At 41.1% G+C, this 16,735-nt stretch overlaps 1 protein-coding gene across 4 annotated transcripts in view; it reads right to left on the reverse strand.

Moving 5' to 3' along the window:
- Nucleotides 1-16,245, reverse strand: part of GOLGA4 (golgin A4) — a 59,486-nt gene extending 43,241 nt beyond the window's left edge. For 2 of the 4 annotated variants that reach the window (XM_048510328.1, XM_048510326.1), the window contains exons 1-3: nt 15,895-16,245; nt 11,083-11,175; nt 5,052-5,150 (exon numbers count right to left, since the gene is read on the reverse strand). In XM_048510328.1, coding sequence (XP_048366285.1) covers nt 5,052-5,150; nt 11,083-11,175; nt 15,895-15,975 — 273 coding nt within the window. In that variant the 5' untranslated portion in view covers nt 15,976-16,245. The remainder of the gene's footprint in view (nt 1-5,051; nt 5,151-11,082; nt 11,176-15,894) is intronic. The other 2 variants (XM_048510327.1, XM_048510329.1) reach the window with 2 other exon arrangements.
- Between the last annotated feature and the right edge of the window lie 490 nt (nt 16,246-16,735).

Consider the following 16,735-nt stretch of genomic DNA (forward strand, 5'->3'; position numbering starts at 1 on the left):
CTAAGCCCTGTCTTTCTCCCAGCACAGAAAGGACACGATACAAGTAATTACAATATAGGACATAACCCAGCAAGATTTACAGCGAAAACCCCATTAAAATCAACCCCCTCCTTCCCTGTTCTGAGGCCTTGGGAATCTCAAGGTGATGGGACACAATGACTGAAGGGAGCACTGCTTGAGGGACGACCCTCACAACAGCCCCTGATAAACTGAGAGAAAGACAGAGGGACAGAGGGAAATTAATGCAATAGTGATGTTCTGTGCTTTTGCAGCTCCCATTCATTTCCACTGAATTAGCCCAGGAGACCTTCCCAATTGGCTGAAGTTAGTATACAGCTGGTTTAAAACAATAGGATATTTTCCACTACATCTGGCTAATCATTATTCTAGTCTCTTTAGAAACGTTCTAAAGAGAAACCAGATCAATATAATTATAGAACAATTATTAACAGCCACCAAAACTCAAGATAATGAGCTACACACTTAAGATCTAACCATTGCACACCTCTCATCTTACCACTGATTCAGAATGACAATGCCATTGTTCATGTATAAATCTGTTCTAAACCAGTTAATGAACCTGGGTTTGAATTGTTTCTTCCCCCTCCAAAAAACATCAAGTCACAAAACCAAACTATGGTCTAGCACATGCAAGAACACACGTCTATGAATCCCTCAATAATGTTCTGCAGTACTACCAGCCCAACAATTCAAAGAGAAAGGAATAACTAGAGAACACCCAACCATCACTATGCTCATGTGGTTTTAGAAGTAGGAAAAACTACAAGTGCTACATTCAAAGGCCATACACTTGCTGACCACAAAGTAATTTGAAGTTAAACTACCAGAAGATGGCGTTAGAAACTTGTCTGAATCACAATAGCTAGAGGCCATCACTATTCAGTGCAGAGTAAGGGCAGAACCTGCAAACTTAACTTCGCAATATTGGCTTATCTCTCCTTTACTGTTCCTTTTCTTGACAGAGTGATTAACAACAGAAAAGGGAAACAACCTGATTAAAGTACAGACAAATGTTTATTAAGGAACTACCTTACCTGCTAAACAGTGGTAGAGACAGACACAGAGAAAAGAAGAGATTGATTTCTGAGAAGGAGAATATTGCCCTAAATCTGGAAACAGAGGAATGACACTTAAAGGTCTTGACCTCACTGTCCATTCTAACTGCCCACTTGCTGCCCTCTCTAGGATTTTCTTCTTGTCTTTGTATACCAGATATTGTCTAATCCAACTTCTTTGACCTAGAGATGTGATGGGGGGGGGGGGATAGTTCTTTCCTTAGGACTTCCCCCCCCCACCAGTACTTCCACTGGGAATATTGTGGGGTGACCATTATTATTAAATACTTCCTCTTTGAAATGATCAAAATGCTTTTCAAGACAATATTTTACAACTGAAAACTTATTCATCTGAGGACTCCCCCCACTCAGTTTTTTTGATGAAAATTCGGGAAACCTTAGAAAAAAATCAATCAAATTGTTTTTTTCTTCTTTTGGGAAGACAAAATTTTACTCACTGCAACTGTCTGCCACTCAATTTTTCCCAATGAAAATATATTATAATGATATATAACGATAACGATACACTTTCATTATAAATATATAATGAGGAAAATCTGCTAAAATAGCATAGGATGGAGCAGTTTGCATCTCTCTGTCTTTCTCTCAGTTTATCAGGGGCTGTTGTGAGGGTCGTCCCTCAAGCAGTGCTCCCTTCAGTCATTGTGTCCCATCACCTTGAGATTCCCAAGGCCTCAGAACAGGGAAGGAGGGGGTTGGTTCAGGAGTTACAGCATCCAGGTCTGTCCTCTCCACCCTTCGAGTGTGGTCCTCTGGCTGAAGTCAATGCTTCTCCTTACTCTTCCCCCAGCCTGCTGACAGAGCCTCCTTAAATGACCTGATAATTAGGTCAACCCCCAGCCCACCAGCCCTGTACCACAACCTGGGCAAAAGAGGGTTAGGTTTAACAGGAAAGCAAGCATTGTATGTGTTAGAAAAGGATGTGTGCTTTTAGAATGGAATGGGGCAATTAAATCCTAAAGTTATCTTCCAGGAAGGGATGAGAGGTATACAATGAGTGATTGAACTGGGAAAGGAAACTGTATCTTGGACTCAATTTAACAGTTCTGGCAAAGCTGTCAAAGTGTCCTGATGAATTTATATTAGTTTACTTTTTGTCTAAATAAACTGCTTTAATCCAGATATTTGTAGTGACTGGTCAAAAGTTGACGTGAAGAGAAATGTTGAACTTGCACCCAAAATTCTGGTTGGCTCCAGGAAGGAACTGTCAGGCTGAAGGAAACTTCCTAAAATTTTCAACCTGGGAAGCAATTCTGTGCAAGATTCAGATATCAATGACATGCCCTGCACCAAGATGCTCTATCTTAGATCCATTCCCAGGAAAGTGAACATAGAGGCTATAAATAAAGATTAGTTAGTCATTCTGATTCTCCTGTAGTCTGATGCCTTATTTCTGTTTCTTTGTTGAGTATTCCCAAGAACCTGTGCATTTTAGGATTTATGGTTAATTACTGAAATTATACCCTGAATTTTTGGGATGGTCATTGAAGACCACCTGGAAAAAATCTCACTTACATTTTGCCTTATATTGTTGTCTTTGGATACACAAGGAAGCTGGTGCTGAAGGACAGCAGCAACCAAGAAAACACACAGGTATACTAAGGTGTTAGCCTTGCCCTTGACACCCCAATATATATTATTTCATAATATTTTCCTGTTAAACTACATAGGCAGAAGCCACCTCTCATATTTTTGTGTGGTTAGCAGAGTGTCCAAGCTGAAAGCAGGCCCCAGGCAAAAGGTCTGTTTAGCAAGATTAAATCAATGAATGAGTTACTCCAGCATAACCTGGAGGTCTCATTTTGTTTGTGGGCATGATCTTGATTACCACACCTTGCAAAGATACTGTTAAGACAAAGAATATGGAAAGCCACTTTAGCATCAGATGCTGAATTTCACTATCTCTTCTAGCAACAGATGGTTGCTTCCTTGCATTTCCCCAACCTCTAGATATGATCTTCCTAACAACAAGATCCCATCCTGAATCAATCAAGCCTCATTCAAATCTGAATACTGAAGGCAGAGACTGTAAGAAGCATCTCTGCATAAACCATTCATGGTATCACTGATATAATCTAAGAGCAATTGACTCCCATTGTCCTGGGGTTTAGAACAATAGAAGAGCTTTTAGATAGAGCTCAAGCCAGCAAGTCCAGCATGGGAAGTTCCAGAGAATTTAGGAGAAAAGGAAACTTAAAACTCACTTGTTCCCGTCCCTACCTGGGCAAAAAGGTATAAAAATACAGTGCACCCAAAGTTCCACGTTCTTCTTAATGCTGGTTCTTTACTCTAGCCAGCTCCTGCTGCTGGTTTAAGTTCTCAATGCTGGCTCAAGCCCTCCAGGCTGGCTCCAGCTGCTGCTGGCTCCCACTCTCCATGCTGGCATAGGAATCCCTGCCTTCTACAAGAACTTCTTCAGCTGAATTTAGGTAACGTATAGTCCCTGCTTCCCCAATTCCCTGTGCTATCCTCCTTCCTATCTTCTCCTCCCTGTTTAGATCCTAGGAACTGTGTGTATGTGCCTTGACTTCTTACTGTGTGATTATTTGCAACCAAAATTTATATAAAAATATTTAAACTGCAATTTGGTCTTTTGTGAATTCTCTGCAGATACGTTTCAAGCCATTTTCTGGTATACATAGTCTTTAAAAGATCTCTACCCAGTCTGCCTCTCGCATTGCTAAGCCAAGTTATTTTCCCCATTGCTACTTAAAATAGTTGTGTGCTGTTACACTCTTAGCAGCTGGTAGAGATTCCTTAAAAATAAGTTCACAACCTGTGAAAGCTGGGTAACAAAGGAGAACTGGTAACTATAATGCTTTGAATATCTTCTAGTCCACTGCACTTTGGAATCTGCCACAGACACAGCTTACTATATTCTTCAGGCTTTTGTTTTCCACCTGACCCTTCCTTACATCCTTACTAAGGAAGAAAAGTGTATATATGTGTGTGGAGGGGAACAGAGACAGCCACAAACCTCCTTTTCATAAAAAGACAGACAGACCGACCTCTGGTCTTCAAGGGAGCCAGAATCATAGATAGCAATCAAAGTTCTCTCGGTGGTGGCAGCTAATACCAAAGAAGAACTCCCAGGCCAGGAGTTGCAAAGTAGGAGATCCTTGGTTCTTAGCCAAATCCAGCACTCAAAACAGACTCCCAAGCAGCAGAGGTTGAAGCAAAGGATGCTAACAGCCAGAGTGGGTTCATGACAGCACAGGTTTCAATTTATCTCCACACAGCCAATTTTTAAAAAAATGCCACCTAGAAAACAACCTCTCCAAAGTTTCAAAATGTACAGGAATTGTACATCTTTATTTTGACCTCGTTTGCTTCCCATCTGATGCGGGGGGCACCCACTCAATATGCTGATATAAGAATTAGGAGAGTAATCAACTCTCAAGGGAAATTTTTATTACCAGGCATGCATCAATACAAAGAATACAAAGCACAAAAGCCGCAATTGTATTGTGAAAATGAACAAGGAATGAACAAACAAAAAAATGAAATCTTTGGATCAGCAACAAGTTTTCTAAGTGGTTGACCTCATTATTTATCTGGCCAGATCCATCATATTATTCTTCACAAGGGAGATGAAAAATAATTGCTCCTTAATACTATCAAGAACTTTGTCTAAGTCCTTTTTACGGAATAGGTCTGCTACCAAAAAAAAAGGTGGTTGCTGTTTTTCCAGTAACGAAGTACAACACATTTTGTGATGAACGGTGTAACTAAAGCAAAGTTAATTTTTAATGTTAAGCTCATGTTATCCAATTGTCCAGCCACAAATTAACCAATAATACGACTGAGCTTTTTAGCACAGTGTTAGCAACTATTACTTAGTATACTTTTGTGAGCATATCAATCAAAAGCAACATTGGTTTTGCTTTCTAGAATTACAATAGCTTCTTGCCCCAGCCAAAGTCATTACTGTGAGGGACGGGGTGGGAGACTCACCACACTCTGACTCTTTGGTTTAAGTCGTTTGGTAGGATCCAAAGCAAAGACAGTATATTCAGAAAGAAAAGCAGGCTCTGCTATCATCCCAGCTAGCAGCTGTGGCACTCAGTGCAAAAAAAGCAAGAAGATGGAAAATAAAAACAAAGTAATGAGGTAAAGGGGGGAGGAACACAAGCATGTTGCAAAGTTTTTCCTCATCAACGACATTTCTGCATAATGCTTAATCAGAGCAGCAAGAGTGCAATTATCTCAAGAAAAGTGCATGAAATGAACATAGGTTGATTAGAACAAACAAACCAGCTGTAGTATATCCAGGCATAGGTAAGAAAATATTTTAAAAACTGAAATTAATCCTACATTAGCTTTGCATGTGTATATATACTGCTATATATTGCCCATTTATTTACAAATAAATGCGTTCATTATTCTGATACTTTAGGAATCTTGTTTATGATACAAAAATAATGATATAAGAATTAGAATCTTCACTTACCCTTCTTAATCATTTATACCAGGGGTGTCAAACATGTGGCCTGGGGGACAGATTCAGCCCCTTATCAGCCCCCCCCATTTGCTCCCAATCTGGCCTGATGAGCTCAGATTGGAAGCGGGGACGGGGTGCCTCAGCTAGCCCACAAACCCAATAAGCCCTTTTAAGACAGTCACCCCACCCTGCGGGCTCATCAGTTGAGGCAAATACTCTGCAAGTGCCGTTCTGGGGCCAACCAAGGCAGCCACCTCCCTCCTAGCCCAACAAAGTCACATTTATGTCACATCTCACTCTCATGACAAATGAATTCGACACTCATAAATCAGGGGTGTCGAATTCATTTGTCATGAGGGCAATGAGGATGTGACATAAATCTGACCTATACATGCGCGCACACACACACACACAAACTGGGTTTGACCCCCCCAAGACATCCTGAGGAAACTTATTGGGACAGTGCCTACCCTTTGGACCAATAGTTCCATTTATGCATCAAGGAGTCAAAGGTACCCATCTTCGAGGTTTTGGGTGAACTGACAGTGGTTCAGCAGGTCCTATCAATTCTACCCAACTATATCCAATACAAATTGGAAGACAAAAATCCCAAAAACTGGCAATAAGCAGCTAGGTGGGCATGTATAGAGGCTGAGCGTCGGGGCTAGAGGATACAGAATGGATGGAAGAATAATCAAGGAGGGGTGGAAACCAATTTGGAGGACCCTATAGGAAGGAGGTTCTTCTGATATTAAAAGCCCAACCTCTGGTGCAAAGGTTAACAAACCTGCTGCATCTAAGGATGATAGATCCAATACATGACAGATCAGAACTTGTTTTAAATGTGGCTAACCAGGGCATTTTAAGAACTGTCCAAATAAAGAAACTAGTCAGAGCCCACCAACAATGATATGCACTGCTTAAATTTTGAAGAAGACTGGGCCACCAAAGTGCCGTACTCAAAGAATGTTCACAGTAGACCAGTAATAATAAATGGCTCCAGCTGGTTGGGTTGGAGAGACATGGGCAACACCTACACATCTGTCCATGCCAGTTTGGTAAAACCAGGGCAACGTATATGTGGCTTTCTAATAGCAGTGATCTAGCTACAGGGAGGGGTGCAATGTTACTCGAGAGTTAAGATCCAGCTCTGGTATCAGAAGCAGGAGAAAGGGAGAATAGTGTCAGTGCACCAGAGGCTTCCAGTACATTTGATAATAGGATATGATTTAGCATTGGTACAACCCAGATTCCAGTTCCAGTGATGCGGTGAAGACATGCAGAATGGCAAAGGAGCAGATCCAAGAGTCAGAGGACAAGGCCAATATGTGACTGACGCTGCTTTCGGCAGGACAGGAGCACCCACGGATACCTGCACAAGGGAAGACAACTCGCGGAGTCTTGGAAGAGGTGGAGCCCTCAACCAAGGCCCATGTCAACCCAAAGGACTCCACAGACACTGGAAGGGTAGAAGTGGCCAAGCCTTTAAGCAGTCTCCAGTACAGAAAGGTCATTGGCTGCTGATCCAGATTTTGCAGAAGAACAGCGACTGGACCCCAGTCCAGCCAAGACTTCAAGGGAGGCTAGGTTGGAATTCCCTTCTTTTAGCCAGAAACAGTGTTCGAGGCTTGTACAAAAGAACAGTTTGTTGTAAATGGAAGTACTTCCTCGGGGCTAAGGGGAAAGGTAGGCCCCACAGTCACAACTGGTGGTGCCTTGGAAGCATCAGAAAGCCTTCCTGAGACTTGCTCATGACCACCCAGGAGGACATGGTGGTGCAACGCGTTAAGGAACAGCTGTGGAAATAGTTTTATTGAGAAGAGATGGGAAAGGATGTGATGTCATACAGACAGTCATGTCAGGTTTGCCAGGAGGTAGCCCCAGGATAAAGCAAAGGCTCTATGTATTGTCGAAGCCTTTCACGGCTGGAATCACTAGGATGTAGTGGGTTTTCCAGGGTATATGTCTGTGTTCCAGTAGTATTTTCTCCTGACCACTCTGACAGCCACTACATCAGACTACACAGGGAAGCCATTGAAATCCACAAGCAAATGACTTAGCAGACCAGGCCACTGCTTTCACATCCTGCATGTGAGCTCCCAAAGGTACCTGGTGGGCCACTGTGAGTAGCAGAGTGCTGGACTAGATAGACTCTGGTCTGATCCAGCAGGCTAGTTCTTATGTTCTTATGTTCAAGCACATGGACAATTTCAACAAGAAGGAAGAAACTATGAAAATGAACAAAATTTGGCTACCATTACTTAAAAACACTAGAATCAAGTCTATGATTAATGAACAACATCCAGACTCAGGATGTCTCTCTGTAGAAAGCAATAAAATGGATTGTAAATGAGTACTTACATGCACAGGCAAAGTGCTATGCAAATGCTCTTACTAACTGATTATGCAACTTAGTGTTGCATACAAATGCTAAAATGGGGAAATTCCACTTAACACATGCAAATTACACTTGCTAACTGCACCTTTAACACTTTTAACAATTGCAAATGGTTCTTTCTCCCACCCTGGGTATTTCACAGGTATATATATTCCACTTGCTTTTCGGCCACTTGCTTTTCGGCCACATCCTCTGAAGATGCCAGCCACATATGCAGGCGAAATGTCAGGAGAAAATACTACTGGAACATGGCCATACCACCCAGAAAAACCACTACATCCAAAGGCTCTATCTTTAGACATTTTTGGACCCTTTCCCAGGAAGACAGCTGGGGGCAAGGGGTATATCTTGACTCTGGTAGATTTTTGCTACTTGTTTTCCAGACACTGTGTCCCTTTATAAAACTGATACAGCATGAGTGGAGAAAGCCTTAGTGGATATTTTTGTAGGGTGCATGAAATTCTACAACAGCAACAATAATATATATAATAATGAACAATAAAAGGATAAATTCAAATGAGGGGGCATAGGAAAAAGAAAAGCAGTGTGACTGCATCTCCTTTTTATCAGTCAACAGAATAGCTACAGATTAAATACTTCAGATTTGAGATTGAAAGATTATAAACCAATACATTAGCCTCTATAGATCCATTTAAAATTATGAACAAGTATATTTCTTACATTACCATGCAGTTAAAGAAACAACAGTAAGAAATACAAATCTGTAAATGATTTGCCCATGAGCATCAATAACTGAATTTTTAAATTTATTTACTTTATTTCTTCACCCTGACTTTTTTCCCAATGGAGAACCAACGAACCTTACATTTTTATCCACACCTATTTCATCTTTACAATAGCCCCATGAGGTTGGTTAGGCTGAAAGTGAGTGACGGGTCCAACATCACTCATCAAGCTCCCATGGCAGAGTGGGGATTCAAACCTGGCCTTCCTCCCAGATCTTAGTCTGACACTATTTTATCAGTTTCAGTATCAGATTCTATGCAACCATATTACAGACACATCCGATGCTGTTTTTGATGTGCATCACTCTCTACAAAGGATTATCTGTTAAGAAGAAATTGGGTCACAGAAAAACTGGCAATGAACTGTCTTTCAAATTAATCTAATTTTAATTGAAATGCACATGCAGCTAAATGTAGTCATACTATCAGGGGTTCATCATCCACAAAGCTGATAAAGTAGGGCAACTGCTGAAAAGCTATACTGTGTCCCACCAAAAGATCTCAGGAGATTTGTGAATTGATCTGCCATTTCCTGGACCTTCTCTGTTCTAGAATGCTCAGCTTAGGTCCCAGTACCTTGGGGACAGCACTAGGTAAGCTCTAGGACCCAATGAGTTGGCCCACTCATTCAAAAGCAACTGTGTAAAAGGAGGAGCCTGCAACAGAAACCTTCAGCTGAACCGTTTCTGAAAGTATGAAAATGCATAGTGACACATACACTCCGAGCTCCTAGCAGGATTTCTGCCTATATACATTGCAAGAAGCCCGAAATGAGACTTCCAAATGAAAAACAGATCCAAAATAATTTCACTGAGTTTCAAATGTACATATGTGGAAAGAGGGACACACCCACCCATAATTGGCTAATCATGCAATCCTAAAGAGAATTCCTCCAGTCTAATGCCACTCATTAAAATAAGTTTACAATGGAGTGCATAGAATTGCACTGCTAATCATCTAAGCAGCAGAAGGAAATTGGGTTTTTTTTCTAATAAATTGGCATAGCGTGTGGCTAATACAATAAATTTATATTCATTCACAAACCAACAAGGGTACTGAATCAGCAGCAAAGAATAAATAATTGCAAGAAAAACTGTGATTTCCCATAGCAAACTGGCAATTTCTGCAGAAGAGTATCAGTTCCTTTAGTCTTTATGAAATACATCCCACTATAAATCTAGTAATATCCCATTGTTCCTACCAGTTATGATTATGATTACATTGACAACACTTCATTAATTTGTGGAAAGGGTACACAGTGAAAGCAGAGATAACCATCCAAAAAAACAGATGCAAATATGGAAATGACTTATGTACTCTTATGGAACAATAGGCACAATATGAACATTGGAAATAGTGAATGCCATGCCCCTGAACAAACTGTGGCTACAAACTGAAACAAAGAAAAGGGAACATCTGAAAGACCACTGAAAGTATCGCTAACACAAATTAAAAGAACCAACACATTTCAAATCTTGCAGGCTCTTCCTTAGGAAATTCTAGAACTGTTACAAGGTGAACAAGCTTACTCCCTGGTTTCTAAAGATTGGCTTGATTTAAATCAAGATCCTCACTTTCCACTGTTTATTTTTCATAAACAAGGATATTTATTGGCTTCCAAAAAGAATAAAGGCATGTTGATTTGCAGATAAGTAAAGGGTTCATACTACATAAGATGATAGACCAAGAATTCTGGTCCTGCAGTTCATATACCTTTTGCATAACACCATGGTATTATAGAGATTATCAGAGCTGCAGTGAAATTCATAGATTAATAGATTTCTACTTGTCTCCGTGTGTGGGAATCAAGCTTAACAAGATCACTTATCTGATAGGAAAGGCCATGATTCAGTACCAAATAGTCTTATGTTTTGGCATCAACTTCATCAAATAAAAATAGGGAGTTTCAGATCTCATACGTTAAGTAAAATGTCCATGTAGGGAAACATTATATGCACCTTTTGAATCCTTACTCAGTATGTAGGTGAACCAATTCTAGCCACATGAATACTGAATATACTTCTTTCATATTATGGCTGTTTGAAGAAAACTTCATTTTTAGAAAGAACTTGCAATTTAATATTAAACTGGGCTCTCTATTTTATTCCTTTTGAAGAACTTCTCTTGAATAATGATGAAACAGGAGACTGGAGGGAAACAGGTAAGAATTCTTGTTTTACAATATATCTTGCATTAGGATTTGTTGAGTTAAATCTTCTTGAATTGCTTATGGATCTTTTACCATAAGTGTGACATCATTACTTTTTTGGCACATATTTTGGCAGTTTTAATTATTTTTAATTGCTGTGTTTCATTGTTAGATATCCCATCTTTCATGCTTTCTTTATAACTTTGGGGTACCTCTCCCCACCCTTGTATGCAAACAGTTTTTCAACCCACCTCTCTGTTTGGCGTTAAAGTGCTTTCATCATTTTGCTCTACAAGTGAAGATGTTCTGCTCCTTGAAACTGGTGATGAAGATGTAGAGGAGTCCTACAAAAGAAATAACCACGATGTAACACATGCAGTTCCTACACACACACATACATACAACATGGTCCTATGCAGAGCCACACACATTTTTAATTGGGGGTACTAGAAAGTTTAAAAAGTATGTTTTTAGATGGCTATAGTCCATCAATTTCAAAGAAATTAAAGATTCCAATGTGATCATCTTAAAACTACACTCTTTTTGGGGGGAGATAGGTACTTAAAATTTTTGCATATCATATAAAATAATACATGTAGTGTTACTTCTGTGGTCAAGGAATTCATTGGGGGACATCAATATATGTTTCTCTTTTAAATATTTCAAATGATTATCATTTCATAGTGTAAATATTTGAATTGCATTACAACTAACTAGCTGGTCCTCTAGATAACATGCCATGCATACAGGCAACATCAGCTATATACTTCAAGAGGCAACATATTAGAGAATCAACAAATCTCACTGTGACATGCCTATGAGGATGCCAGACATAGATGCAGGTGAAATGTTAGGAGCAAAAACTACCAGACAACGGCCACACAGCCCAGAAAACCCACAACAGCCAGTTGATTCTGGCCATGAAAGCCTTCGACAGTACACTTCTCAGGTTGCATCATTGCCATTCTATGGTAGAGAATCATTTACTAACATTTAGAGATCATGCATAGCAAAGTCCTTCAGGAATTAACATTTTGACACTTTGCATCTGCAAAGGCATGGAAGCAACTCACTGATACACTATGTCTGAGACAGAAACATCACCCAAGTATTACAGGGCATGGAAGAGAGCAACATTACTAACTACATACACTGGTGTAGCCTGCCAACTTTACAATTTATGCAGAAATGTAAAGTGTGTTAGCTTAAAATAATTATGCAAATATAAATAAATGTATCTCTATCTCACTCAAGATGATTTTACAAGCACAGATTTCTTGACACAAAAACAATGCACGTTCTCATAAACAGGACAGAGTTTTAAATGTGAATAAGGTTGCAATTTCTACATAGCTCCACATCTGATATAAGATACCTAATTTTTACAATCCTGCGAAAGGGGATTACATCATAATTTGTAAGTGTAAATGGATGGGGGCGGGGGTTAATCTGTAATTTCAGTTACTACTCAACTACACTGAAATCTATTAGCTTTCACATGACTAACTTTTCCTAAAGTCAGGATAAAAATTACCCTGTTTTCCCATAAGCTAAAATATTCTATATCTAGGTTCAACGCTGAGAGAGCACATACAAATTAACTGTTTGCATATCACAGCAACTGCTCTCCTTTTAAGATCAGTTTTTAAAGTTCTACTGCTTTTAATGGGAAAATTAGTCACACAATTAACTTTCTCATCCCAAAGCCAACTTTTATAAACACTTTGATTCAGCTGTGCTGAGAAGTGAATTCATACGCATTTATAAATGCCATGTGTGCACAAAATAAATGTATGCTGCTAATTGTCAGCCTGTGAATTAGTGATATATGAAGTAGGGAATATGGACTAATGGTTGCTCCCCATGACTTGCTGCAGGAAAAGCGTGTCTGTTAGTACATATGAAACAGCCTAAGCTCCTATTTAAAGAGTTTAGAGTACAATTCTACTTTTCTTATGTTGTATGCCAATAAAGGCTTGTTGTTGTTGTTTGTACTTTTCTTATGGAAACTAAAGTACAAATGATAGACCCTACCTAGTAGAACTAGTAAATTATAATCACCCTACACAAATGGTCTAAATATCAAGGCTAGACTATAGCAAAAATATATGTAAAGTCTCTCAGTCAAAAATTGTAGGTAGCTGTATTAGTTCATTGGGGGGGGGGGGGGGATACCAAAACAAGGGTCATGTAAAACCTGTCACTGAAACTAACTGAAGTATTAATATACAATGAGCACAAGACTTGAACATCCCTGAACTGGATGGCAAGTACAATTTTAAAAGGTGGAGTGGGAGGTGAAAACATAAAAGATGCTTCAGGGTACATTGGAAGAGTTGCATCAGACCCATATTTAATCAGATGCAAGTCTTGCACAAAGTCAGCATAGAGGTTAGAGTGTTAAACAAAGATCTGGAAGACACAGCTTTGAATCCCAACTCTCTCACAGAAGCCAACTGGGTGGCCTTGGGCCAGTCACATACTCCTAGCCTAACTTACCTCACAGGGCTGTTGTCAAAATGAAATGGAGAATGATACAAACTGCTTTATGTTCCAATTAGGAAGAAATGTGAGGTATAAATGAAACAAATAAATGAAATATTTGGTGCAATGGGGCCTACTTCCAAGTAAGGAGGAGGTTGAGGCTTCTAACAGCTAAATCATAGTGGTGTCTGGAGAAGAATCCTTCATGAAATAATAAACTACAACTCTATACTGAATTTTCATTACCCTGCATTTGGAATACATTGTTTTGAAGTTATAGTGGTAATATTTAAAAAGTTATGGCCGCCACTTAAATATAAGTATGTTGGCAATTTAGATAAATTTATCAGAAATAACAACTACCCTGGTTAATTAAACTTCCTTGAAACAGACATTTCACCAACACTTCATCTCTTATTTCTCTCTGTACTATTAGCAACTGTAGATTCACACAGACGATAGTCCTTTATGTAGGCACACCCTGAGGATGCAAATACTTATTTCCTTGTATCAACAAGACCTTGAGAGTCAAACTAGATGTAGTATTAGAAATTCATGTCCACATCTCCTGACCCTAAAAAAAAAACCTGCAGGAACAAGCAATTCAGATGGGAGCCACAAGTGGTAGGCAAAAGAAAGGAGCAAGTCTCCTCCATTGCACATTTTCGAAATCATCCCCTTTGAACTTCTAAATAGCCCATGAGGTCTTCGTCTTCTTAATCTAGCAAGGCTTAACTGCAAGGGAAAAATGCCAATCTGTGAAAAGTTGGAGGGGTTAGGGTGAACTAACTTTTCTTGCCAGGCCCTCATGGTTCGGATCCAAACTGCTGCTCCCTGTTACCACTTCTTTTCAGCATAACAAAAAAGTCACAATGGAAGCACTAGTCACAGATCTCCAACTTCAGGTGTTGTTGCACCCCAACTCTGCCATACCATGAAGAAAGCAAGGTTTTATAACAGTTCTTTCATGAACTCTGAACCTACTTCATGAGTCATTAAAAAGTTAAATATGCACTATCATTAAGCTGTGCTACAGTTCCTGTTCCACCCTCGCGGATTCCAGCATGGACTACAGCAACTTGCTCTTTCTTCTTCAACAGTCACTGCTCCTGCAGTTTCTCAAAAAGGGCAGCTTTTAATTACAAAGAGAGCCTTCTGCATGCTTGAAGTAGCCCTTTAATGACTTGAACTTGAAACAAATGCTTTTTGACACAGGGGAGTGGCCCAGACCTGTGGCACAAGTGGTAGCACAAGAAACAGGAGTAACTTGCAACAGACACTGGCCGGCTTTTCCCACAGTGGGAACAGCAGGAAGCAAATTTCAACAGTGTGAGTTATTTCCAGGTGATAAGCGTATATATGGTTGTTGATCTCAAACTCTGATGTAGAGCTAGAAAGTCTTATTTCCAAGAAAATATTAAAGTTGCCAACTTCACGTTGGGAAATTCCTGGATATTTTGGGAGTGGAGTCTGAAGAGAATAGGGTATGGGGAGAGAAGAAGATGAAGAGTTTGGATTTATATTCCAATTTTCTCTCCTATAAGGAGATTCAAGGCGGCTCACAAACACCCCATAACCGACACCTTATGAGATAGGTGGGGCTGAGAGAGTTTTGAGAGAACTGTGACTAGCCTAAAATCACCCAGCAGGCTTTGTGTGTAGGAGCGAGGAAACAAATCCAGTTCCCCAGATAAGAGTTTGCAACTCATGCAAAGGAGTGGGGAATCAACCCCATTCCTCCAGAGTAGAGTCCACCGCTCTTAACCATAAACGACGTTGGCTGGCTGAGGAGGAATCTCAGCCAGGTATAATGCCATAGTGGCCACACTTCAAAGAAAGAATGTTTTCCAGAACCAATCTCTGCTGTCTGGAAACAAGATGCAATTCCCAGAGATCTCCTGGGCCCATCTGGAGGCAGTCAACCCTAGCATGCACAAGATCAATCGCAAGCATGAGACAACACGGGTATGCATAAGACAGAGAGAGACGCTACATCCCATTCGAATTAAAACAGACATCTCGGTGCACTTGGGCTCATTCTGCACAGCACATTTATAATGAGTTGAAATGGTTATAAATGAACCATACACGTTAAAGGATAGCTCTGATCTTTCTAATTTTGTAGTGTCGCTGTTATTAAGAGATTCTTTGGTACTGTTTTCTTCAGGGAGGATGTCTTATAACTAATAAGGGCTCTTGTAGTGTAATTGTTATAAATGAACCCGCTTTCCCTTAAATGGAAAACGAATTCATTTATAACAATTGCAACTTATAATAACTATGCTGTGCAGAATCCACATTTGACCGAACATCATCCAGCACCAACTGGACCTCCAGAACAAACGGCAAACGTCATTTCAGATGCGACACACGACGCCCCACACGTTGCGATACAGCCTTTATAAACGAGCTCCCATGCAGACGTCCCGCTGCGATGCCTGACCGGCTCTTCCCTTCTCCTTCTTCAGGCAATAAAGGGGGCGGGGAATGTTTACCGCCTGACGTCAGGGCCACGCAGACCCTCAAACAAACAAGCGAGCCCGCCAGCGCCCACCTCAGCGCCTCGATGATCCCCCTACCTGCGAGGGGCGACGGCCGGGGCTCAGCGGCGCCGGCGACGCTTGTTCCTCGCTGATTTTCTGCTTCAGTTTCTTGAACATGGCGAGGGAAAGGCGGGCGAGGCGGCTGCTGGTGACGGGGCGGGAGAACCTTTCGCTCTCTCTCGGAAGGCCCGACTAAAACGGGTCGCGAATCCCCCGTCGTTTCTTTCGCCTTTTCCTCACGGGCGGGCCCTCCAAACAAGGCAAGGAGGGAGGGGGACGGTTGGCCGCTGACGTCGCCCGCTGCTAATTCTGTCCCCGCTCGCCGCCCCCAGCAGCAGCCTTTGTGGTGGGTCCTCCTGCCCTCAAGCAGCAGGTGAACGCGCAGCAGCACTGCGCACGCGCGGCCTACGTGGAGGCCGGAGGGAGGCTGGAGCAATTACGGTGGCAGGCAAGAGCCAAACTTCCAGCGTCTTTCGTAGCAGTTTTGGGAAGCCCGGAAGTAGCAAAATAACAAAGTGCCTGTGCCGTTTTTCTCTTCAGCCCGCCTAACACTTCAGCTTCCCCAAGTTCAATGGGAAATATAATTCCTCTCCAATGTGAATGTGCACGTAGCCCAGGTTGATTTTGGAGCGCCGTTTCCTTTCAAATGGGGAATGGAGGTCGGCCGCATGCAGCGCCGAACACACAGGGCCAGAAGAACATTAGGGGGTGAAAATGCAAATAGAAGGTCCTGAGGCAGAGCAGCCCCAGGCTTGGTGAGTTTTCAGGGACGAAGGGGCTGGGGCTGCAGCTGGCCCACCCAGTTCGCAGAGACCCACGTTTGCAAATAAAATCAAATTTAATTTAAAAATAAGACTGATTCCGCACAGGACAATCA

Source organism: Sphaerodactylus townsendi, linkage group LG11, assembly GCF_021028975.2.
Source record: "Sphaerodactylus townsendi isolate TG3544 linkage group LG11, MPM_Stown_v2.3, whole genome shotgun sequence".
Taxonomy (NCBI): domain Eukaryota; kingdom Metazoa; phylum Chordata; class Lepidosauria; order Squamata; family Sphaerodactylidae; genus Sphaerodactylus; species Sphaerodactylus townsendi.